We start from the raw sequence: 25,966 nt of genomic DNA, 5'->3' as shown, positions 1-25,966 counted from the left end.
GAAATTGACGCGCCTAAATCAGCATGGTCTCCAGGGTTTTTAGCTTAAAACATCAAAGATGAATCAACGGAGACAAACTATGACAACTATCCTAGTAATATTTTGTATAAGTGAATCCTTTGCGTTAATAATTCTAAATGTTGCCAACGTTCTCACAAAACCTAACCCTTCAAGAGGCGTTTGAAATTGCCGTACAGATAACGTAGAGCCAAAAGGACGGAATTCGATGGTGTGTTTTGCAAAAAACTGAAACTTCTAATCGATAGATTTTCTTCATCTTCTCGCTAAACGTAGAAAGTTGGTAAAGAAAATGATCCATCAAAAGAAAAATAGGGGTCACTGAGCGTCCAAGATCGTTAAATCCAGGCAAAGCTATAGCAATGGCCATCTGCCCTATCATTGTTCATTTTATCACTTAACGCGCGCACGATGCAGACGTGGCGTGTGAATTTGCGTGCGCAGTAAAGATGTGCAGAAGCAATTAGCGCGAACGTCCTATCACTTGTAGGGTTAACTACTACTCTTGAAGTCAGTGATTCAAGAATGGAGGCCCACTTTCCAAGTGGAGGAATACGACAAATGTATGTCCGGGGTTTGGTAGTATTGCAGTCATTTACGAGAAAATCACAGGAAACGGTAACTGGTAAAGGAAAGTAACTAAACTTACATTACGCAATTTAAAATCTGGACGCGAGTGAAATAATCCCAGACCGTAGCAAATCATGAAACGCTCTCATAAACCTATTTCAAGCCACTGAATTTTTGTGGCAGATTTAGCGAATGCATAAACTGCAAACGAGCCTCACCGCTACTCCAAAGCACTGTCACATTGGTGAGGGAAAATTTTCCGGTGGACTGTTTTCTGAATGAGATGTTCAAAATCAGAATGTAGAGTATAGCACATGGTTGTCAAAGCTGTGACAAGAGCCACACTACTACTGCAGTCCTTTTGATTTTTGGACTGCACAAGATACCCTGGGAGAGTGTTGTAAGCAGCAATGGTGCCAGCTGATCATGATAAATATTGTTAGTTACTCCTGGTGAACAGCCAAAGCCAAATCTAACAAGATACAGCCCAATCAGTGAGTAATTGCTTCTGAATAGGCCTCAAAACCCAGGTAAGATGTAAATATTTTCTTGGACTCACCATCAAGATAATTATATAGAATTTGAGCATCAGTTTGACTTTAGACTGCACTGTCGGTCCTTGCATAAAGAGGAAAACCAGGAGGCCTGGAGAAAAACCCTCAGAATAAAGCGAGAACTAACGACAAACTCGACCCACTTATGATGCTGGGTCCAGGGTTTGAACCCAGGCCACTCTCTAAACACCGCACCAGTCCTGCTGCCCAAAACTGGCCCAATACCATTGGCAGAAACTATTTCAGCCCTTCAAACTATTTCCAGCTTCCCTAACTATTTCCAGCCTTTCCCAGAGAGAATTGAAACCGGAACAGCCAGAAATAGCACAAGCCACAGAGAGAAAACCAAGACAGAAAAGGGTGCAGAGGGGTCCTGAAAGACCTACGCTCCACATGGGGTGAAAGAGGTTAGAGGAGACAAATACCGTCTACCCTTCATATAATTTTTCCATTTTATAATTTTTCAGTTTCAAATGCCATTATATTATTACCATTATATTACCATTTTAACCGGCCATTATATTTGAATTTCTATATTCGAGAGAATTAGATATAGTCTGTAAAAGTCGTAAAAGGGTGCATTCTTTGTGTATAGCTAGAATTTTAGCTCCTGTTAAGAATAAAAAGTCATAAAATATAATAATTATTGAAACACTGGTACGTTGATGGAATGCTTTATAGTACGCTAGTAACTAATAGTGTTTGGTACGTTGATTGGATCCTTTATAGTACGTTAGTAACTAATAATGTTTGGTACGTTGTTCGGATGCTTTATAGTACGCTAGTACGCTAACTAGGAGTTTCAATGTGAAAGTGGGTGCTGGCGTCAGAGCTTGAAGGAAATACTGACAATGCGATGTGAAATAAACGGTTTAATAGTGGTTGGTGTAGCTTTTTAAAAGAGAATTTCGATTTTTCCAACCAGTTTAGTTTTAAAGGGCTTTTGTGAAACAACAGTAGAGCCCCAAATTTTTTTTCTTGAGTTAAGAAAAGAACGTAACAAATGCCAGAACTTGGTTTAAGAGACCCAGGAAACCTTTAGTAGATGTATTTCCACAAGTATTCTTAAACATTACCAGTAAAAGTGAAAATGAGACGATTTAAGTCATTTAATAGCATGACTTTGTGAGTTTACCGCCCCCCGGGTTTACCGAAACTGGAGCAGTCACGCAACGTGTCATCAAAGGTCATATCAAATTGCATTAAAGCAAGGAAATCAAAATCCACAGAAAAATATGATTGCAAGCTTTTTCGCCTCAACGGGCAAACGTTACTCAATGGTCGAATTATTTACCTCAACGGGCAGAGATTTTGACGATCAAATTTAACGCCTCAACGGGCGAAGAATACTGTGTATGATTTGCCTGGGGTACCGAAGTCGCTTTCGACATAAAGCATGTTGGCTTCACACCTTCCTCTCTTTCCTCCTGAGACCAGCAAGCTGCAGTCGGCAGTTTACTCCGAATGGAAGCATTTTTGCCTAACACTTCACTGCTGCTGAATGCACTGAGAAAAAAAATGATCTCCATGAAGTAGGACTTGATCGATATCTTGGCACCTCCATTCGCAAATCGGCAAAAATTGCTCACATAATAGAGTAGCCAAACACATAAAAATCTCTTGTCTTCCTCAAGAGTCATCACTAAACCGTTCATGACCTTGATGAATACTTCCACAATTAAGCAATCAAAGACATCTACATTTCACCTCGTTTATCGTGTCCTTGATTTCTAGTAGGGCGGGACGGCTGTACACAGCTATTGCTCGAAATCGATCGATATTTCCACGTGTATTCACAAGCACCCCGGAATGCCCGGATGTAAAAAACGCAATCGACTGCGCATATCTCCGATCTTATATCCGACAAATTTTGGCTTTTTCTCGTTACTGTAAAGAATAGGCTGCTGCCTCGCTAGCGCTCGCCAGCAATAATGTTTGGTACGTTGATCGGATCCTTTATAGTACGCTAGTACGCTTATAATGTTTGGTACGTTGTTCGGATGCTTTAAAGCACGCCAGTAACTAATAATGTTTGGTACGTTGATCAGATGCTTTATAGTACGCTTATAATGTTTGGTATGTTGTTCGGATGCTTTAAAGTACGCTAGTAACTAATAAATGTTTGGTACGTTGATCGGATCAGGAGTAGCCAACGACACTTTAACTGGAAATTAAAGATGTGACTTCCCAAGCACTGATTCTGTGCTCCCACGTCAATTACTATTAATAATTAACTTTCCCGGGGAAAAAATATCCGCTCTTCACTGCTAGCAAGATCGACTTTATTTCACAAAACTCCCAGCCAGACATAATGAACATTTTGAATACCGAGCGAGAAAAATGGCAATTAGCCAAGTAGCCAGCCAGCAGTAAAGAATAACATTTGAAATGCCAGCAAGGTAATTATAGCCGAAAAAATGTTCTGGCTAGCGTATTGACCCGGATTAAAAACAAACGCATTGTTTAGGACCACTGTTCAACAGCCTATTGTCTGTTTAACAAATAGATTCCATGTTGCCGTGCGTCTGTTCAGTAATAGATCACAGATGACATCAAAATGTGGTAAGAACAAAAAAGTGGCACACGAGGCGATAGCCGAGTGTGTCACTGATGTTCTTACCACATTTTGGCGTCTTCTGTGATCTATTACTGAACAGACGCACGGCAACATGGAATCTATTTGTTTTATATAATAACGAAACAAACTACTACAGATAAAGCTTTGTTTATTTCAAAATCTTTCAATATAACTCGAAAGCCGGCCTTTGCCCACTTTGGCGAACACGAAAAAAAAGCCATTTGACGTAATCTGTTGTCTATACAAAATGAAGCAATCTCATTGGTTGCTATGCGTAGCAAAGAATTGTGATTGGTCCAGGAAAATCACGCCACTGTCAAACTTGACTCGAGCGTCGCTTCTCGTGGAACGAAAACTTACAGCGAAAGCAAAATTGAACTGCGAAATCTACAAATCTTAAAGACAATGCTCGATAAGTCAAGTCAGTTTTTGTCATCAGAGCAGCCCTGTTAGCCGAAAAGCGTGGATGTCGCTTTGAATATTGCAGAAGCTGAAAAATACACTCGGAAAACTTGCGGTTGTGGTCAACCTGGAGGCCATTCGGTGATTCGAATTTTGAACGGAAAGGAGCGTTAGTGACGGTGGAAATTTGTGCTCTGTGGTTGGCGATTCTCAAATCAGTTTGAAACAGTGTCGGAGACACCTTTTAGCTGCGATACAATTGGCCGTCAGCTGTTCTTTGCTCGTTGCTGTGCCCTGAAACGGACTGGAACATTCGCATCGGAAAGCAAGGTTATGTGTTTTCTTATTTTAACTGATTCTAATGTCTTGATGTTTCATTACTGACATCAGTCAGCGTGTCAACAATTATTTTGAGATTGAGAAAAGTTGAATTTTTTAAATAAATTAATTTCATAAACATTTTGTAGATCGGGTTTGTTAAATTCGAGATAACGCAATGGTTCTCGGCCTACCAAGACCAATTTTGTGTTTGGTTTAGTCTCGCTCAACTGCCGACTGAGACTGCTCGAGTATTTTTTCTGAGTCATTTTCTGAAAACGAAACGGCTTTATCTTTCTTCTTCTAGCTAGACTATGCTTCTCGGACCTGTTCAATGCATCGACAATACTTGTAAAATATTATCTGAATTCTCAAAACTTTCCGCCATTTTTAAACACGGAAAGAAAAAACTTTGTAATGATGACGTCAATCGTGTGTCTGTCCTCTAATAGATCATAGGCGAGAACCAATCAAAATGCGAGAATAACTTGGGTTATTATATAATGACTATTTTGCCGCCATGCGCATAATCTACACTTTGATTACGTTATCACTGACACCCGCTTTCAGTGTTACGTGCATAGGCGACATCTTTCAACCATCTCTCGACATTCCATCTTTCGACATGCTATGTAAACGGCTAAAAGACCGTTTACCTGTGAAACTGGCAATATTTCCGGTTATTAGCGGAACAAATGACAAGTATATGATAATTACTGACCTCGAATGAATGAAAAAGATCGTGGACTCCCGATTTACGGGTAATTCAAATGATTTTAGTGTAGTCGATCGGCTCTCAATAGTGACTTCCGGTAGGATTGGGCTACTACTGCTCAGTTAATATTCGAAAGATGTAAACATTCAAAACAGTCGATTTATCTCTCACAGAATGACTTCTTGATCTCCTAACTTTAGTTTGATGTCAAATAAATCCATCTTTCATGACTAAAAGTTGAGTTTGATCATAAAGAAGTCCGTTGTGCTTACGTTATGACGTAGGCCAGGTTACATAGCATGTCGAAAGATGGTATGTCGAAAGATAGTTGCTATGCACGTAACACTGAAAGCGGGTGTAAAAACTTAACAATATAACTACCATTTATGTCTTAAGCGGATCGGACAAGGTGTCTCCCAACACGGTCGGTTTTTTTCCGATACTTCAGATGCCTTCCAGGTTCAGCATACGTGTGACAGTTTGACACTTCACGTTCTGACATCTAAAATGATTCACACTAATGTTAAAAATAAGATCCCTCTAATCCCTCTAGACATTCAGATCAAACTTGCTTTCACCAAAGAAATGCTCGTTGCAAATTTACTTCTGTATAATGCTGTAAGGGAAATGACCAAAAAAAATAATATCGAAGTCCTTTACTAATACATATCGGCCTTACATCTACATTGCTAGCTCAATAATGGTTGTTATTATACATTGAACTCACTATCTCTTTTCTGATTGGCCGAAAATGTACAGTGAATTTTTCAAATCAGCGCCTGTGACATCATAACTGTAGATTATACAATAATCATGTCAAGGACACTCAAAGTCACGGGTAATCATGTCATGTATGACCGCGGTGCATGAAATCTAAGGGTAATCATGTCAAGTTCGCGCGCTTTGTGTTGCTTGCCGTCAGTGAAGAAGCAAAAACATGACTTCCATTTTTTTCCCGTTCAATGTATAATAAAACAAATATTGGATTCGGTTTTTGTGATATCCAGAATAATCAAGGCCTCGGTAAGGGTTATCACCCGAAGCCGAAGGCTTCGGCTGATAACCCCTACCTCGACCTTGATTATTCTGGATATCACACAAACCTCATCCAATAATTGTTTATAATTTCAACAAAAACAACACACTTTATAGGTTTACCCCGATTTAGTAGTTTACAATTCTCTCTAATGATTTTTTTGAAAAATAAAGGGTTGTGCCAGCTCCCTAAGGGAGCTGGTTTAGTATTGATCAGTAACAACAAGTTTATCTCAAAAGTATTGAAAAACGTCTTTTTCTTTTTCTTTGGACAACTGTTTTCTCTGAGCTTCCCACAGTCTGCAATTGCGGGATAAAAGAGTGTAAACCACATTAGAATCTCCATCATAAAATGAATAAAAAAAACAAATCTTGATAATACCTTGAATGCTGGTGATCTGTACGGGTTCGCAAATGATCCCGGACCGCAAATGATCCCCAAATTGAACCGCAAATGATCCCGACTAAAAAATAAGGAATGGCAAGGATGGTGGGAAGGTGTGGATAGGGAATTGGCGTACGTGAATACCGATGTTTTTATTAAAGCCATCTTATAATTATAATGGCTTACCACTTGATTTTTTTTTCATACTTTCGACTTAATTTTGTTTCTAACTACGATGTTATGAATATCACCTTGCAATCATCAATCCAGGACTTGGTTTGCATTTCTTTGCAATTCTCAGTAAAATTATGATCAGTGCAACATACGCTACATATCCTCCTTTGTTAAACATTGATATTTCGGTGTTATAGTTAAATCACATTTTACCAGCCATTAACGCCACTCGTCTAAAGTTTTAAACTAAAATCTAACCATGAAGCAACTATTAAGGAAGACGCTGTCACCTGAGTATACCCACAAGCCTACAACGCTTCATCACTCTGTAAAACACTAATGTGTAGCACTGGAAATTTGAACAAATTTATTTTGTAATTTTTCCTTGGACGTATTTTGGCTTTAATTCCTCGGAAATGACTACTTGAGTATTATAAAAAGCCAAAATTCCGAGCTATAGTTATGAGGATCAGCTTCATGACTATGCAAGCAAGGCCAAGGCTTGCGCTTCGTTTTGACAATTAGCTGTTTGATAGATGTTTGATACTATCTCCACCGGGATTTCGAGAATGTTTACAAGTATGTGTTTTTCTAAGACTTCTAATTCAATAGATCGTCTTCACGTGACGCGTTTTTATCCTCATCAGGTATAAGAGGCGGTATATTTATATCTGTTTACAATTAGCGTGCTTCATTTGGAAACCAGAGCATTTTGAATTTACAGGGTTATGGAGGTTGCGTGACACAAGGCTGCGATCGACTTTGTTGAAAAATATATACTTATCTCATGATTTTGAGCCTTTTTAGAAGTTGGAGCATTGGGAAAAGTAGTTATGTAAATGCATGTTTGTTTAGTACTGATAATCAGTCGCCTAGAAAGCCAAAGTAAGTTCCAGATGTTTACACTATATTCCGGCCGCAATATTGGTGTACCACGGATGTACACCAACAAGGCGTTTTCTTACTGGGCTCTGTAAATTTCTGGGAAAAATTTACGACGAATATCTGAAGTTTGGAGAAACGCACAGGCCTAAAACTTAGAAAGTGTCTTATTTTTGTTATCTTCTATAGCGTACATCACAATTTCTTACCTTTTTTCCATTGGTTGGTTTTCAATTTATTATTTTTTTTTATTGCGTGACAGTGAAAACGATCTGTACCCTTCAAAGAACAAAACAGCAACTGTGGAATATTTTTTTGCAAAATGATAAAACATGTTTTTTAGTTCATAATTTTTGTACATGGTCTCACCTTCCTCTGATATAACTCCATGCCATTCCTATTTTTTGATCGGAATCATTTGCGGTCCAATAGATTGTTTTCACTGTCACGCAATAAGAAAACAAATCGAAAACCATCCAGTGGAAAAAGCTATGAACTTACGATGTTATAGAAGATAACTAAATAAGGCAATTCTCCAAGTTTTAGGCCTGTGCGTTTCCGCAAACTTCAGATATTGGTCGAAATGTTTCGCAGATATTTGCAGAGCCCAGTATGAAAGCGCCATGTTGGTGTACCTCCGTGGTACACCAATATGGCGGCCGGAAAATAGTGTAAACATCTGAAACTTACTTTAGCTATCTAGGCGACTGATTATCAGTACTAAACAAACAAGCATTTACGTAAGCACTTTTCATAATGCTTTAACTTCTAAAAAGGCGCAAAATCATGAGATAAGTATATATTTTTCGACAAACTCGATCGTAGCCTTGTGTCACGCACCTCCATAGCCCTGAAACTCAAAATGCTCTGGATTCCAAACGAAGCATGCTATTGAGCTGTAAAATTGTAAACAGATATAAATTTACCGCCTCTTATGCCTGATGAGGATAAAAACTTTGGTGGCTCTTTAGGTTTGGATTTTCGAAAGTGATGACGTCACGTGAAAACGATCTATATGGGGATCATTTCCGGTCCGGGATCATTTGCGGTTCAATTTGGGGATCATTTGCGGTCCGGGATCATTTGCGGTCCTGGGATCATTTGCGGACCCGTACAGATCCACCCCAGTCCATGTCGCTGATCCATGCCTTACCCAAGACTGCAAAGCACTGTCAACACAACTTTCACAAAATTAATTTAACTTGAAAGTTAAACAACCAAAGACAATCACATTCTTAGAGTAGTTTACCGTAAAAGTTTCACCAAGACCCATGCGTGGGGGTGTTAAAGGCCGTTCACCGTAAAAGTAAGTAGGTAAGTGCAAAGTTTCGCAGCAAAGACCCCGGCATTGTTGGGATGTTCTAGGCCGTTCACCGTAAAAGTTTCACACAGTTAAGAGTCGCCCTCTGTAAATTTCAGCTATGGCCATTTGGACCTGAAAAAATCAAATTCCTCAAACTTTCTCAGAGGAATGGTCTAGATAAGTGATTCACAAAAATATAACTTTCAGTTCAATTTGATTCGTATTTTAGCGCTGGGTCCACCATCTTGGTTTTGCCACTCTGAGAGGGCTTTCAGCGGCCATTTTAGGGCACATTTTTAACAATTTGCCATTCAAAGAAAACGATATAAATCCGGATAAAAACCCTTTATTCGAGACAAGCAAATGTTTCTTGTTACATTGAAAGGCTGTTTTGGCAATTTGATCATCACCTGATTTTTTTACAGAATTTTAAATTTCTTCCCTTTCGGACTACTCATGAAGCGCCATAAGAAAGACAAAGTTTAAAGGAAAATATCGCCAAAAGTACATCACTTGAGATCCCAAAACTACCCTCCACTTAAAGAGCAATGTCTCACTTGTAAAAACATACAATAAAATTTTGGGGCAGTTAAAACTGTAAAATGTTAGAAGAAGAAGTTTAAGCTGTGCTTTTGTCAACAAAGATCGCCGTCCTAATTAGCATAATAACGCGAAAATAATGATATATTCCACTTACCTCGCGACATGTCGACAACTGGATGTTCCACGATGCCTCATGTTATATTTCCAGTGTGTTTCAGCCACATTTTCGGTGATTAGTGTACGAAATCACTCTCAGACATCGCCACGGTTAAACAGATTTCAACTCTCCGAAGCCCGCTTCATAACATCTATCAATGTTATTTATCTTTCGTCTCATAAGCCGCCGTTTACAAGAAGTTTAACAATTCGCTGAGATCCTAACTGACCCAGAAGTCTGTTAGCAGTCTTTAAAATCCTCCTCTTAATCGAGGATTCTCATCAAGAACTCGTTTAAGCTCAGTTCTGTTTTGATCTGTTGTGCACCCGCCATTATTCCACAGATTGCGTTACATTTGAGAAATGCACATTCCAACGGGTAGGGGTAGGATGGGTAGGAAGTGAAAATGTAACCGACGCATTTTTGTGGCTAAACTGGTGACTGGCTTTCCCAGAATGATTTGAACATGAGCTTCTGCTTGCAGGAATTTTCTAGGTTATTTTTGCGGGGTAGGTGGGGGGTGGAGGGGGGGTGGGGTTGGTGTATTAAAAAAAAAAAAGTAAAAAAGAAAACGATAGACAGTATCAGGTCAAAACATTATGATCTGTGTATCTTGATCAGCTTTATCAGTTCATCAGTGAGGCCCTATTAGGGGTTTTCGGGATACTGGATATTTGGGTAACAAATTAATGGGATGCAAGAAATTTAGGGGAAAATTAATGGCGTAGAGCATGTTTAGATCAGATAAAGCGGGACAGTTATGTCTACCGCTGCCGGAAGTGCCATCAAATTTTGCAAAACACAACAGACTGACAAATAGTGCGTAGGAAGTAATGGTAAGCGACGTTTTATTGAAACTCCTTACATTTTCTTAGCCGTTTCACTTTTTCATCAGAAAAGAAAATGCTCAGAAAATTACTGAACGGCAGTTAAGGACGGTGCCTTCTTTTTTGTGGGCACAGTGTCTGTGCATTACGTAAGGCATGGTTTAAACGCCAGGCGCGCGCTTGGGTTGGAACTAGTGACGTAATTAACTACCCTACCAAGGGTGCATTCTCGTCCCCAGAACCCACGATCCTTCTGGCCTGCTGCAGGGATCGAGAGCTCTGCGCTGGTCCAACACCGGAAGTCAGCGATTCACGGACTTCCCGTCAAATCTGGCAAAGCTGATCGGCTGAGAATACGAAACGGATACTCTACGTATGCTCAGAAAATCGGGTCTGGCCAGAGCTTTCGATTCCTGCCGCAGGCCAGAAGGATCGTGGGCTCTGGGGACGAGAATGACAAGGCTTTTATCGTATCCGTAGAAAAAATCATACTGAAATTCAACTGTAGATGGCATAATGCGCGGGCAAAACAATTGCGAGAGACGTCAATGTTTAACTTACTTGGGAAGTAACAAGAAAAAATATAACGGACATAGGCTCTTAAAGCAGTGCTTGTTTTTTGCCAAAAAGGTGCTAAAATAATGCTAATTTTTTTAAAAAGTGCTCGTGGGTTACATAAAAATGGTCACTTTTTTCCCGATGTTTTTAAACATAGAATATTACATTTTTCAGATTTTCAGTTACATTTTTCAACAACAAAATGTAACGATCAATGTTTTTTTTTTTCCACTAGTCCATTCGGGCTGACTTTCATTGTTCCTCGATGACAACGTGGATGACGCCATCTTGGAACGAGTGTGATGGACTGGGTTTCTAGAAGGCAACCGCTGACCTACCAAACCTATTCCCCAGGCCTCCTCGGCTCCTTTGACTAAAATGAGGGCAAAATACATCTGGGAGGTTTTGGACGCCATAAATAAAGTCAGATTGTGCTTTTTAACACAAAATTATACAAATAATCAGTCGAAAATCCAAATAATGCTAGCAGTGCTTTTTGGGATAAAATGTAACAAAAAAAATGCTCGCGAAGCCAAATAATGCCAAAAAAAGTGCTAGCACTATCGGTAAGAGCCTAAACGGACACCGACAAAGTTTTCGAAAGGGTGAAACAACTCATTTAACTTTTGAAAAAGGGGTGATTACAGCTATATTTTATGGTATGAATTGGAAGTGGCAAGCCTATTCAACAATGCATTAGTTTTTGGCTGTGAGGAAAAGTTTAATATGTAGAATGTATTTTGGCTAAGCCAGAGGAGTGCTGTCCAGGGACGCTCAAAGCGCTGTGGCGACGTAGTTTAAAGATGTTTCTTAATATGATTAGTTTTCTGCATGTAAGGCGAACCTTAGGAGAATCTGTGAAGAAATATCTTTACCTCTCTTTAAGAAAAATGCTACCGTCAGCAGTAGCTAATTATCTCTGAAAATTAATGACTACCCCAAGTTTTCTTTCTGGATTCTAATAACCCTGGCTAAGATCTACTTTTTCCACGTTTTCTTAATCTGGCGGAAACACGTTTGTATTTTGTAGGCACCATTCGTTATTAGCCTAAGGCACCCCACAGCCGCTAATGTCGTTCCGTTCTGTGATGGAGCACAGCTTCATGTCTGCACAAGACTAGTTTTCAACCCTATGCAGGGCGCTTTAAAATACCCGCATCTATCAAGCGAAGCACTAATGTTGACGCTTAGCTTTTTAAAGACATTATAGATGCGTTTAAGGCACACAAGTTGAATGAGTCATAAGCAATTGGATGAGTTAACTGACACTTGCCAAAAATATCTGCAGCTTGATTCTCAGCGGCTGTTGTGTCTTCTTGGAGGACCTTCTCCTGTCTGTTTCTGAGCTTTGAAGCCATATCCGACAGGAAGGATTAAACGTGGCAAGGTGTCAGGAACTTATCACAGGTGAACCGCCTAATTCTGGCCTCATCTTTTGAGCGCCTGATCTTTTGTGCTACAGTATTTGCTTCGACTTTTATGGCCGTCTCCTGACCCGAGAAAAACTTTTCTTCAAGGTACTTTTTTTTGTTGTTTTTCATTGAAACGAGTGGCCTTTTTGGTCACTTTCAGGGCCCAGCCTTTAGGTTTAATTTCTTCAGCAGGGACTGGAAGAGTAGAAGTTGCTAGGACAGGGTGAACACCACGATTGTCGCTATATCATATTTTGGCCTTGTCAAATAGGGTTTCCCTTTCAGAAACAAGACAACATGAACCGCACTGTAAATTGTTCTTCAGTACTTTTCTGAGCATTTCCTTATCTGAGACAAAAGTAGAACCGCTTATCACTACTTCTTGCACACTACTTGTCAGTCTGTTGCCTTTCGCAGCATTTGATGGCATTTCCGGCAGCGAAAGACACCAGTATAATGCTGAACAAAAAAAAAAAAGTAAGAGGCTTTTTATTGGAGTACTATCCGTATTCTATTTGTAATAAATGAAAATTCTCATCAAAAACTAATGGCTGTCAATGAGATTAGGATAGTTGTTTACAAATATAGTGTGGAATGTTGTGCCTCGATCTCTTTGCAGGCACAAAAGGTTGTCATGTAAGAAATTCGTGTTAAACGGTACGGAATTCGGGACACATTTAATTCTCTGTTTATTTCTCCAGCCCCGTCTGTAACAAGTGTGGGCTTCGAAATCACTAACAAGGAGCTGCGTTACCTAACCTCAAAACCCCTAAAATCTGATACAAAACTTTCATATTCCACCGTGATATAAGTACGAAGAGTCCAGAATAAATGCTTATAGCAGTTGATTTACTTTTATTTTATCCTAAAGAGCAGACCATTGTTGAGGCTCCATAGTGGGAGAGGGAGGGAGGGGGGGAGGGGTTTCGGTGTGTCCCTTATCCTGTTAATTGTTGTCCTAAACATCTTGTATCCTGTTAAATCCAGCTCAACGATTTCCTACTCAATTAATGTCCTGTTTTATCTTATCTAAACATGCTCTACCCCATTAATATTTCCCCTAAATTTCTTGCATCCTATTAACTTCTTACCCAAATATCCAGTATCCTGAAAACCCCTAATAGGACCTCACTGATGAACTGATAAAGCTGATCAAGATACACGAATCATAATGTTTTGACCTGATACTGTCTATCGTTTTCTTTTTTTCTTTTTTTTTAATACACGACCCCCCCCCCCCGCCCCCCCCCCTCCCTCCACCTACCCTGCAAAAATAACCTAGAAAACGCCTGCAGGCAGAAGCTCATGTTCAAATCATTCTGGGAAAGCCAGTTGCCAGTTTAGCCACAGAAATGCGTAAAATGGATTTAATGTCGGTTGCATTTCCACTTCCTACCCACCCTACCCCTACCCGTTGGAATGTGCATTTCTCAAATGTAACGCAATCTGTGGAATAATGGCAGGTGCACAACAGATCAAAACAGAACTGAGCTTAAACGAGTTCTTGATGAGGAGGATTTTAAAGGCTGCTAAAAGACTTCTGGGTCAGTTAGGATCTCAGCGAATTGTTAAACTTCTTGTAAACAGCGGCTTATGAGACGAAAGATAAATAATATTGATAGATGTTATGAAGCGGGCTTCGGAGAGTTGACATCTGCTTAAGAGAGTGATTTCGTACACTAACATTTTACAGTTTTAACTGCCCCAAAATTTTATTGTATGTTTTTACAGGTGAGACATTGCTCTTTAAGTGGCGGGTAGTTTTGGGATCTCAAGTGATGTACTTTTGGCGATATTTTCCTTTAAACTTCGTCTTTTTTATGGCACTTCATGAGTAGTCCGAAGGGGAAGAAATTTAAAATTCTGTAAAAAAATCAGGTGATGATCAAATTGCCAAAACAGCCTCTCAATGTAACAAGAAACATTTGCTTGTCTCGAATAAAGGGTTTTTATCCGGATTTATATCGTTTTTTTTGTATGGCAAATTGTTAAAAATGTGCCCTAAAATGGCCGCTGAAAGCTCTCTCAGAGTGGCAAAACCAAGATGGTGGACCCAGCGCTAAAATACGAATCAAATTGAACTGAAAGTTATATTTTTGTGAATCACTTATCTAAACCATTCATCTGAGAAAGTTTAAGGAATTTGATTTTTTCAGGTCCAAATGGCCATAGTTGAAATTTACAGAGGGCGACTCTTAAGTGCAAAGTTTCGCAGCAAAGACCCCGGTATTGTTGGGATGTTATGGGCCGTTAACCGCAAAAGTGTCACACAGTTAAGTGCAAAGTTTCGCAGCAAAGATCCCGGCGTTGTTGGGATGTTATAGGCCGTTCACCGTAAAAGTTTCACACAGTTAAGAGCAAAGTTTCGCAGAAAAGATCCCGGCGTTGTTGGGATGTCATAGGCCGTTCACCGTAAAAGTTTCACAAAGTTGAGTGCAAAGTTTCGCAGCAAAGACCCCGGCATTGTTGGGATGTTACAGACCGTTCACGCTAAAAGTTTCACACAGTTAAGTGCAAAGTTTCGCAAAGACCCCGGCGTTGTTGGGATGTTATAGGCCGTTCACCGTAAAAGTTTCACACAGTTTAGTGCAAAGTTTGGCAGCAAAGACCCCGGTATTGTTAGGATGTTATAGGCCGTTCACCGTAAAAGTTTCACACAGTTAAGCGCAAAGTTTCACAGCAAAGACCCATCGCAGGGATGTTAAAGCATCATTACTTCTAGAGATTCGTTAACAAAATGTATCAATCAGATCAATGTAACGTCATAAATATACACTGGACGATCAGCATAAAAACATTCACAAACTTAATCTCGTGGTTTCATCAACAAATTTGCTCATCTCCTCTTAGGCACCAGTCCATGATATCGGGTAACGTTTGCAGCATCTTCAGCTGTGCTTCTTATAGTTCACGCGATCAATTTTGCACCTGAAAAATGATACGTCTATAGAAAATTTAACATACTGCACAATCCCTCTTATACCGGCGTCCTCCTCCCCCTCCACACACACACACACACACACACACACACACACACACACACACACACACACACACACACACACACATGCATCCAAATACGCATACAGCCACGGACACATAATAATGTACAAAACAGCTGCTGATACTATTGGAGCCCCTGAATGTAAGATCTAGATCAAGAACTATGTTCACAAAAGTAACTCATTCATGAGAGTATTCAATGAAATGTCTTAGATTTTAAGTGATATTACATTGCTGAAAATTACATTCCTTGGGGCAAGTCAAATGAAGCAAAGATTTAACTGTTTAAGAAAACAATAATCGTGGAATGATCAGTTTTTTATCGCTCGTTTCGCCATCAAACTATAACCCAGAAGCGTGAATTCAGTGAATGGTGTGAACTGGTGCCACGCCCCTCCCCTATTTTTTCGTGTGCCATGTTTCGCGCTTTGCCTTAGGCTACATGAACTGAACCGCGCGATAATTGTTCTACGATATAATCACTGTCTGTGCCATCATAAAAAGAAGGACAACAAGGCGAAATGTCTCCATTTCCGGTAACAACGCAGGCATCCAAAATAACTTGGTCTCTGACAGCAGCTGAATGTGCGAAAAACGCGCGTTAAGAGATGGAAACGCATAAGAAATTAAATTACACATTATTGTCCTGGCGCTATCGACACCGAAAGAACGAAATCTGGAATGACATGATTGCCTTCTGGTCTTTTCTGACCTTTGACATTCAATCACAAAGTACAGTACAATTAGCATGGAACTAGATCAATCAGGTGTGTTGGTCAACCTTTCAGGGCAAATTTTCGGCGATACCAAAAGGCAGCAATAAGTAGTCAGCCTTCAGTTATATAAAGAACACGATCGGACTTCAGTAAAGAAACCGATGGAAACAATACTTTCTTGCATCGGGAAAAAATAATCATTTCAATATCTCGTTTTTTCCAAGACGCGGCAAATGTGTTTCAATAGCTCATGTTCGACGCGTTAAAAAGTGGTCATCATCGACTGCAGTACCGGGCTCGGATTTCACTGGTCGTTAAAATTACGGAATTGAAATTACACTTGGAAGTAAGATCACTGTGGATAAATGGACTGACAACTTAGAAAACCCTTCCAAGTTCGGAGACATATTAGGCTTTTCCTGGTCTTGCTTTTCACTGAAGCTTCACTTTCCGTTGGGTTTGAAATACAAAACAGTGGCGAATACAGTTTGAAAAACTGCGCCGGCTTTTCCCGAACACATTGCTTAACATTATCAATATTAAATATATAGGCTGATTCAGCTAGTTCAACTCCAAAGTAGTTCTTACCTGAACCTTTGAATTTATCAGTGGAGTCCTGAGAGCTCTCTGGCGGCCAAACCCTCCAACAACTGGTCGGCAAATCCTGACCGCGCTTTAACCGACCGTTGGACACAAAATTATACCGGAACAATGTTTTAGTTACAAAATATTACGAGGTTACCGGAGTCTTACCGGGCCTCAGGCAAGAAAGAGCAAAATGTGAAAAGACTGCACGAACCAAAAAACGTCATTGCCAGATAACCAGTTGTACCTCCCCTAAAGAGGAAGCAAACCGCCAGAAAGAAAAACTCGCCTAAATGGCTCTAAACCACCTCCAGGAACCCAGAGACATCAAAATAACGCAATGCAACCACAAGGTAAGCCATTTTATTCAAATTATTTTCTACACGTAGCATTTAGAGTAATTTTCGAAGCATTCTCATACATTGTCTTATAAACAACTAAAATTGTAACACAATCGCCAACAGCATAATGTCACGTATAAATCGTATTCAACGTCTGGGCCGCCTGTGGTTGTATCTAGGTGACCTGAAAGCAGAACGGACGGTGATTTTCCGCGACCGGATCAACGGTGGTTTAACATACAACTGAACGTGGGAAAAGAGAGCGTCAAGGGAAAAGAAACTGATCTAATTTCACTCTATAAATGACAGAAGTACAGACCTCTATTGTTTGCTGGTAAATAAAACTTTAATAAACAACTAACATTATATCATTCTAAGCATGTTTTCAAGCAAAAGGTCAAACAGTCAGAGAGTGTCAAGTGACACACTTCAGCCATTTCACAGTGATCGCATCCGCAATGTAATTTCCAGCCAGAACTGATTTGTAAAACCACAATGTGAGCTATTTGTACACCAAAAAAAATTTTCCAGCTAGCTAGCTCTCGGTAAGCTAAATTCTCAGCAAGATTCTGTTTATTGCTAAGATTCCCAGCAATCTCAACTTAGTCTGCAGAGCGGATATTTTGCGGAGCGGATCCGACGGATTACTTTATAGTACGCTAGTAACTAATAATGTTTGGTACGTTGATTGGATCCTTCATAGTACGCTAATACGCTAATAATGTTTGGTACGTTGGTCGGATGCTTTATAGTACGCTAGTAACTAATAATGTTTGGTACGTTGATTGGATCCTTCTTAGTACGCTAATACGCTAATAATGTTTGGTACGTTGGTCGGATGCTTTATAGTACGCTAGTGACTAATAATGTTTGGTACGTTGATTGGATCCTTTATAGTACGCTAATACGCTAATAATGTTTGGTACGTTGGTCAGATGCTTTATAGTACGCTAGTAACTAATAATGTTTGGTACGTTGATTGAATCCTTTATTGTACGCTAGTACGCTAATAATGTTTGGTACGTTGATCGGATCCTTCATAGTACGCCAATACGCTAATAATGTTTGGTTCGTTGATTGGATCCTTCATAGTACGCTAATACGCTAATAATGTTTGGTACGTTGATCGGATCCTTCATAGTACGCTAATACGCTAATAATGTTTGGTACGTTGATTGGATCCTTTAGAGTACGCTAGTACGCTTATGTTTGGTGCTTTGATCAGATGCTTTATAGTACGCTGCTGACATTGGCATTCAATGCTGGCTACAACTCCTGAATAAACATGGTCTCCTTAATCCTTCAATGGTAGTCAGTCTACCATTGTAAATTTCTACTGCAAATGTTTTCTGTCTAGGTTCCAGACCTCTATTGATACAGTATAAATAGCTTTCCAAAAATTGTAACGGTTACACTTTTGAAAATGTATGTTGACTAGTATACGAAACGTCAAGTTCATAAAATACACGTTTTTGAAATGTTTATCACCGCTGTTTGTTTTATATTTTTAATCAAGCTACGATGGCCGAAGACCAAGAGTTTATATGATTCTTGTTATTAAATTCTTGGAAAGACAGTAGCTGACCATTACTGTTCAGCAGGTCTCGGATGGACTAGACTACGAGTAGTCCCTCTTTCGCTTAGTACGTCGTGCGTGACGCGAAAGACATGTTAATATATAGATTTAGGCCAGCCTAAGAGCGTAGCTCCTGGGCCGGGTTGTTCAGAGCCAAATTAAGCTAACCCAGGAAAAGGTAGAATTTGATTTGAGTCTTGTAACTTTGCGTTGAGGTTTTCTGTATATTGTTTGGCCTTCTGTTTTAAGTTTTAATAATCACTATATACTCAAAACAAAGCAGCAAAAACATTTGTATAGAAGAAAAAGTTATAATTCGGTTAACTTTTAATCTTGGGTTGGCGTTAACCGGCTTCCGAACAATCCTGCCCTGTTTTCAACAAGTTAACCTGGGATGAACTCGCGATCCAATCAAAAAACCAGCACTTGGTCAGCGGTCAACTGTCAAAAACACTCGACCTCGATGAGCTGTAAACTTGAGCCCGCGATATGGTCACGTGATACTGGTCAGCGGATACCTTGTTTTGACAGGTGTCAATTGATCATAATTTGGATGTTCGATATCAAAGAAGTACACGGTAAACCAAGGCTGCATATCTCTGTTAACCTATTATTTGGAGTATGACCGCCATGTTGCGCGACTCCGTCGTCGTCGTCGCCGTCGCCGTCGTGCGTACGCGCCCACGAGCAATACCGCTAGCCATGATAACCATGAGAAAATCAACTCATGGGTTTCTTTTTCTTTCCTATATGAGTATGGGGTTGCACTTGGCGGTCCTTCGGGCCGCCGGTGCTCCGCTATGAGAACTTATATAATAATTAAATGAATGCGCGCGCTGTGATTGGTCAATCAGCTATGGTTTATTGTGCCAGTAAACTCATGGAAATTTCGCGTGTCTTCTGAATTATTATATACTAGTCAAACCTACCGGTACAGGGCCAACGAGCAAATGGAAACTTGCGCAATTTGAACATTACCTATATTTCTTTTCATGTTAACGTACCTTTTAAATTTAGGAAGGCTGTTGTTCCTTACCATTTTTGTATGGTATTTAACGTTTACTCGTTATAAATTGTATTACAGTGTAAGTAATGAAGAGTAAATACTATAGATTTTTATAGAACTTTTATTGAACAGTGAAAGTTTCATTTTATTCATATTATAACAGCTAACCAAGAAAATAAATTCCCTCTTAGAATGTCCTCAGAGTTTGTAGAGTTATTTGAAGCACATGCGTTTTGTAAACTATGTTTTGTTAAATGTTGCTAACCCTGTCATATGAGAAATACTTCTTACTTGTGCAAGGTTCACAAGATAGTATTGTTTCTTATGGGTAAACTAACAGGTGTCCCAGCCAATGTTTGGAAAATCTCAGCCGCCGGTGCTCCGCTATGAGAACTTATATAATAATTAAATGAATGCGCGCGCTGTGATTGGTCAATCAGCTATGGTTTATTGTGCCAGTAAACTCATGGAAATTTCGCGTGTCTTCTGAATTATTATATAAAAGCAATAGACCACAAGTTTTTATGGTTTATAGGCTGATAAACCACTTGGGATGTTGGAAGAACACTCGAAGAATTCGTAAATCAACCTCCTACGGCTCGTGATTTACGAATTCTTCTCGTGTTCTTCCAACATCCCGCGTGGTTTATCCGCCTATAAACCATAAAAACTTGTGGTGTATTGCTTAAGGTGGCTGAACACAGTTTTTGATACCTGTGTTTCATTCACCTTTTTCTCTAAAACCCTTGATCCCTCGGTCGCCAAAAATGGCAGCAAGCAAGGTAACAACACAAACTTTGGTTTTTTGATAGTTAAACTGACGTATGTGTCGTTGCCATGGCAACATGAATAAATACAAACAGGTCTTTAAAAACGGTTTAGTTTATTTGTAGAAAATCTAGTCATTAGATTTTCTTTATAATTTGCATGCAGCAAGCTTGTAACGATACTCACAAGTTAACACCATTTTGATAACAATTTAACAGAGGTCTTTAATTATCCCTTGTTGAAGGTTTACTGAAATATCTAGAATTTCCATTGTTAAAGTTCAGTTTTTTTTTCAATACTCCAATTACTTATATCCTAAAGTATTTTCGTGCCAAATTTCGTTAAATTCTAATGAGTGGTTCTCGAGAAAAAGGCGTATTTCCGAGAAAGCAATTTTTCATTCAATCGCAATTTTTTGACTTACTACGCATGCGCTGCATTTAACTGGGTTCTTTTCGGTAACAACGAAAAAGCTGAAAATTGCTGGTTCCTTTGCATCGTTACCTTTTCTAACATATCTTTGTAATAAAAGGTTAAAACCATCAATAGACTGTGTTCAGTTATAGAGAAAAATAGCACAGATAGTGCGGGTTTTGAGTAAATAAAATGATCGCTCTATTGACGGCATGTTTGTTTTTTGTGATCCTTGTGCGCGCGCTGAATCGCATCAGCAAAAGCGCGCGCGAAAACTGTGTTCGGCCACCTTAAGTAGTAACAGTCAACGCAAAACCCACCAAATCGTTCAAACTCGCCATTTTTGAGCCGCAGAAACGACAATACACAACAACCGAGGTAGGTTTACGTTTGGTTTGAGCTTCAACATAGACATTACTCGATATAGGTTTACGATACTAAGACTCTTCAATATTCCCATACATTTCTTTATATTTCGAACATACAAACAGACACGCCGCTTGTATGGTGCTCTGTGCTGAAAGCTGCTTTAAACTGGGAGGTAACAACGAAGCTGCATGTGGCTGTGTGTTTTGCTGCTGAAAACAAATCGGCTGCGAGTCATTTCCACTATGCTATGAAAACTGAAAACGTTGAAATTCGTACAGATTAACGTGGTTGGCCATACTGAAGAATTACAACTGATAACGGTTTGCGACAATTGGGAAAATGTTGAAGCAAGAGCTCTGTACACACGATGCGTGCTTGTGTTGTGAAATCTAATTTTATTGCAGAATTTCAGATTTGATTGACATTGCAACAAAAGAAAAACATTTTTAAGGCCATTGGTTAAGATGTGACCTGCTTCGTGGTAGGATATAGGTCCCTTTGATCTTAAGCTGTCGCAGACATAGTTATGTCTAATATGATCGCGACATAAGGGTCGCACATGTCGCGAGCATGCGATGACAGAATTGTGCGACCCCTCCCTAACTAGTAGACATTGGATAAAATGCAACAATCACTCCAGTCCCGATACATGCGTTCAACAACTGGAAATTTAACCAACACTTTGTCAATGCGACAACCTTCAGGTAGCTTACCTTTTCGTTACACTGTTCTCTACTGGCTTGACAGCGAACTTCTTCAATGCTCTTCTTCAATTCAAGTTCAATTTCACCAATATTTCAGTCCACAGATAAGTTTTAGTTCAGATATTTCAGTGCTCATACAATGCTCATACAATGCTCTGACAGTGCTCATTCAATTCACTTCAAGACAGGTAAAGGTCCGGCCTACACAGCGCTCACAAATACGTAAATTTAATATCGCGTGTGCGACTTGCTTGTCGATCTAAAGTTGTATGTATGGACGATATGTTTTTATTATGAGTTTGTCCTTGAACACAAATTTATCCGATACTGGATAAAGCACAATCCACACTCAAAATCTTTGTTTAAAAGCTGAAATTACAGGCTCTCCGCGGATCTTACAATCTTGTAACAGGAGTCAATATGGCTGCAAGATTGCCAATCAAGTTCAGTACACAACTTGAGAGTTGAAAACGTACTTAAGTAACTTCAACTTGTTTTATTTCAGTAAAATACAACAGTAACAGCAGTTATCTCTGGTGGAACAGATATTATCCTCGCATTTCAATGGATATGACACTGTGATAGAATTAATTAGTGAAAGTTCTTGTGACTAAAAACACTTACAAATAATGTCAACTTTTTGTAACCTACAATCAGAACATTACAGCTTTCCAAAATATACATTTGCAAAGGCCAAATCATAAAGATTAAATAGTTGCTCCTCACTTGGCGGCAATGAACCATTTGTACATCTTGGTAAGCTCAAGGTATTTGCACAGGTGTTAGCAGTAGGTAGAAAAGGGCATTCTGTGTGGGGGTTTGTGCCATGACTTGTTGCCTCAACGAACTCTATAGAAGGTGCTACTCTAAACCCTAGTAGGGGCTCTTCGTCACTGCCAGTAACAAATTGAAGTATATGCCCCAAAGTGATTGCACCCCTTTGCCCACTTGCTGCAAGTCTGGTGTATTTAGAGAACAACTCATAAATTTCTGTTTCGAAACGGCGTGCATTGCTACCCTTTTCAGAAAAATTTGGTGAAAGAAGGGCCATCAACTTTCTTCTCGATAAAGCATAACTTTGGGAAGGTCTAAAAAGATGAAGGAAGTTAGGTATAGCATTCCCTATTTCATAAAGCCCCAGGTTTTTAAAACCAATTCGAAGCTTTGCAATACAAGGGCTTGATGGCTCTTGGGAAGAAAAAAGTGCTTGGAGGTTATCTTCTTTCACAAATCTGGGGATACTGCCATTCTGCAAAGTGCTAAGGGCCATAATAAGCCCAATGGTTGAATAATCATCAGCAAGATGGTCTTTAAGACCATTGTCAAAGTATGTAGCTTTACTATCTCGTAAACATAGGCGAAAGAACTCTTTTCGAGGGCCACCATAATCCTCAGCACACTTACCATAAAATCCAACTGAGAGTGTTAGTCTGGGGTCTTTTAAAAATTGCACTTCATCCATTGCTGATTTTAAAACATCTTGTTGATTGATTAAGATGAAGTTGGTTTCACCCTCTAGACTTTCAGAAACATCCTGCACATCCAGTGGCCTTCCGCTTACAATCACACTTTGTGCATAATGTAAAATTTCTACAGGATTCTCAATGCCATTGGCTCTACAGTAATTTACACAACGCTTTGCAAGCAAATCCACTGATGGATCTTCAGTGTTATCAGCCAGCGTCCCCTCCCCTGCTGACTGAAATCCCGTACTACCCTCTTCAGAAATGGGTACTGATTGCATTTCACTTTGCTTCTGTTGTTCGGAAACTGGTTGACTCAACATTTCTGCCAAAAAAGTAAAATTACAGGATAAATAAATATTTGCTGACAACTTGCCTTGTGAGGGACAAGCCAGAAACTTTGTACTATGACTACAGAAGGAGATGGATTTTTATGCCAACAAGAGTTTTTACCATGGGCAACTGTTACACACATTGCTGGTTTACTATTAGCACTAGAAATATGATCTGCAAAAATTTTAAAATGAAAAAAAGATCTCTTACTCTATTTTACAGAATTCAAGTACTGTAGTAAAAATGAAGAAATGTTACTATGGTAACAATTTAGTTTTGGCATTAAAACTTTGCCTCAAATAACTCTAGCAAAGGAAGAAAGGCAATTTCAAATTGTCTTAAGTGTCACTATACAGAGCAATACTGGCACACCAGGAAATTATTACACTAATAGGCACACAATCTACATTGTTTCGATTTCCAAAAATGTATGAGAGTATGCTTAACCTTTGGGGGCCAAACAACCCATTTTCAATTTAACAAAGTTTTCATTCTTGTTTATAATTTATTATCCACATCCAGGACTAACAAATTAACAACGTTGTCCCCTCCTTGTCTTAGGTTCCCTGGGGATGGTCCATGATACCTTGACATACAAAAAAGGGAGCAAATTTAATGTTTTAATGTTAGTATTGTTTTTTTTTAAAATTGTATGAACTAGGCCCAAATTAATGACAGCAATAACATGCTTACCAGGCAAATCATCATGATCTGATGAGCTATTTACGTCACCATCGCATATTAAACAGTTCAGTCTACCTTTCAGTTTAACATAAATAGCTCCTTGTCCGCAGAGCAGTTTCACTTGCTTGTACGAGTACTCTCCACAACTGACAGGTATGCTTAACTTCCGCCGGTTAGCACGAGGAAACACAAAATCCCCATTACCGACTAATGGATGTTTTAGTCTAATTGCATCGCCAATTTTGGATCGAATTTCTGCCTCTCCATCCGTGCTCACTAAATTAACAAATCCTCGAAGCAAAATGTTGTCATGGTTAATTGACAAATTTTCTTCGTCGTCGTCGTCGTCCTCCACATACATAAGAGCAAATTCAAACGGTTTAGGCTGTTCTGGAGTTGTTTTTTGTTTCTTTGCTCCACTACTACTAGGTACGGTAGAAGGTGATGCTGCTCGAAGTCGCTCCCGTTGACTCAAGCGAGAACACAATCCTGTACTTCGACTTCTTTGCAACATGGACCGAGCTCGTTCAACAGCACTGGAAACGTTGCTCGTTGAACTGAAGTTATTTCCTGATACCCCTTGTGTAACTGAATCCGTAACGTTCCCATTTGAGCTGGAACTACTACTGGCTGAGACTTGCGAAACCAGTCGCGAGCATTCACCCAACGAATCTGCAAGATTTCGAAGACTTTCCTCCATTTTGTTGGCTAAAATGACGGGAGGAGATTTGGCCGATTCCCGGATGTTCCACCCAAGATGCTTTGCGCATTGAATAAATTTTTATTGAATTGAAATTGAATTTTCACTGAATTGAAATTGAATTTTCACTGAATTGAAATTGAATTTCATTGAATTGAAATTGAATTTGATTGAATTTAGGTATTGAATATTGCTACAATTGGCTTGCCATATACTTGCAAGTCTTTGATGTTTGTTTCATTGCTGCTTATATATTCCTCTGTCCTATCCAGCACAGATGACAAAAATTTGGGTAAATCCTTTTCCGCGTCAAACTCTGATTCGGCACGCGCCATATTGCCAGTAAAATGTTCCCGCGGAAAAATTAAAGCATACAGCTCCCGTATTCTAACTACCCCGGATGCAACTTACCATTTCCGGTCACTAACCGGAAGTGATTTTCAACGGGATGAGTAACTATATATATTTTCTTTGAATCGTGATTTAATTTCTTCATTGAATGAATTTCGTTACATTGAAATTGAACTTTCATTGAATTGAAACTGAATTTTCATTGAATTGAAATTGAATTTTCATTGAATTGAATTTTCATTGAATTGAAATTGAATTATCATTGAATTTCATTGAATTTCATTGAATTGAAATTGAATTTAGGTATTGAATATTGCTACAATTGGCTTGCCATACTTGCGACAAACAAGCTCGGCATTTTGTCTTACCACAATCAATTTTGCAGCAATAATTGTTTTTGCAATAGGAAGTAAGCTTGTTGAAAAGAAAGCTTAAAGCAGCTCAGTCACGGTGTTTTGTCTTTGTTTTTGGCCACGTACAAAATCTCCTTTAAATGGAAGGAAACCTGAAAATAATAGTTTA

General features: G+C 39.3%; 1 protein-coding gene and 1 long non-coding RNA gene across 2 annotated transcripts; one reads left to right on the top strand and one right to left on the bottom strand.

Annotated features, from left to right (window-relative positions):
• The first annotated feature begins 3,641 nt into the window (after positions 1-3,641).
• On the top strand, positions 3,642-13,279 carry LOC149103194 (uncharacterized). The gene is made up of 2 exons (XR_016201769.1): positions 3,642-4,452; positions 12,308-13,279. It is a non-coding gene; the product is annotated as an uncharacterized LOC149103194 (long non-coding RNA).
• A 9,110-nt stretch (positions 13,280-22,389) lies between these two features.
• On the bottom strand, positions 22,390-25,583 carry LOC149103193 (uncharacterized). The gene is made up of 2 exons (XM_089272547.1): positions 24,403-25,583; positions 22,390-23,701 (listed from the first exon to the last, which is right to left on the bottom strand). Exons 1-2 carry the CDS (start codon positions 25,091-25,093, stop codon positions 22,575-22,577), a joined length of 1,818 nt encoding a protein of 605 aa, XP_089128673.1. The 5' UTR covers positions 25,094-25,583; the 3' UTR covers positions 22,390-22,574.
• Positions 25,584-25,966: the final 383 nt, after the last annotated feature.

This window comes from Orbicella faveolata, unplaced genomic scaffold, assembly GCF_042242905.1.
Source record: "Orbicella faveolata isolate gen_17 unplaced genomic scaffold, um_ofav_v1 contig_35, whole genome shotgun sequence".
Taxonomy (NCBI): domain Eukaryota; kingdom Metazoa; phylum Cnidaria; class Anthozoa; order Scleractinia; family Merulinidae; genus Orbicella; species Orbicella faveolata.
The sequence above is the reverse complement of the archived record's forward strand: the minus strand, read 5'-3'. Positions and strand labels throughout refer to the sequence as shown.

Coding starts and splice junctions, on each gene's coding strand:
- LOC149103193 (XM_089272547.1), bottom strand. CDS start 25,093: ATGGAGGAAAGTCTTCGAAATCTTGCAGATTCGTTGGGTGAATGCTCG. Junction 23,702..24,402: donor AGATCATGATGATTTGCCTG/GTAAGCATGTTA, acceptor CTTTTTTGGCAG/AAATGTTGAGTCAACCAGTT.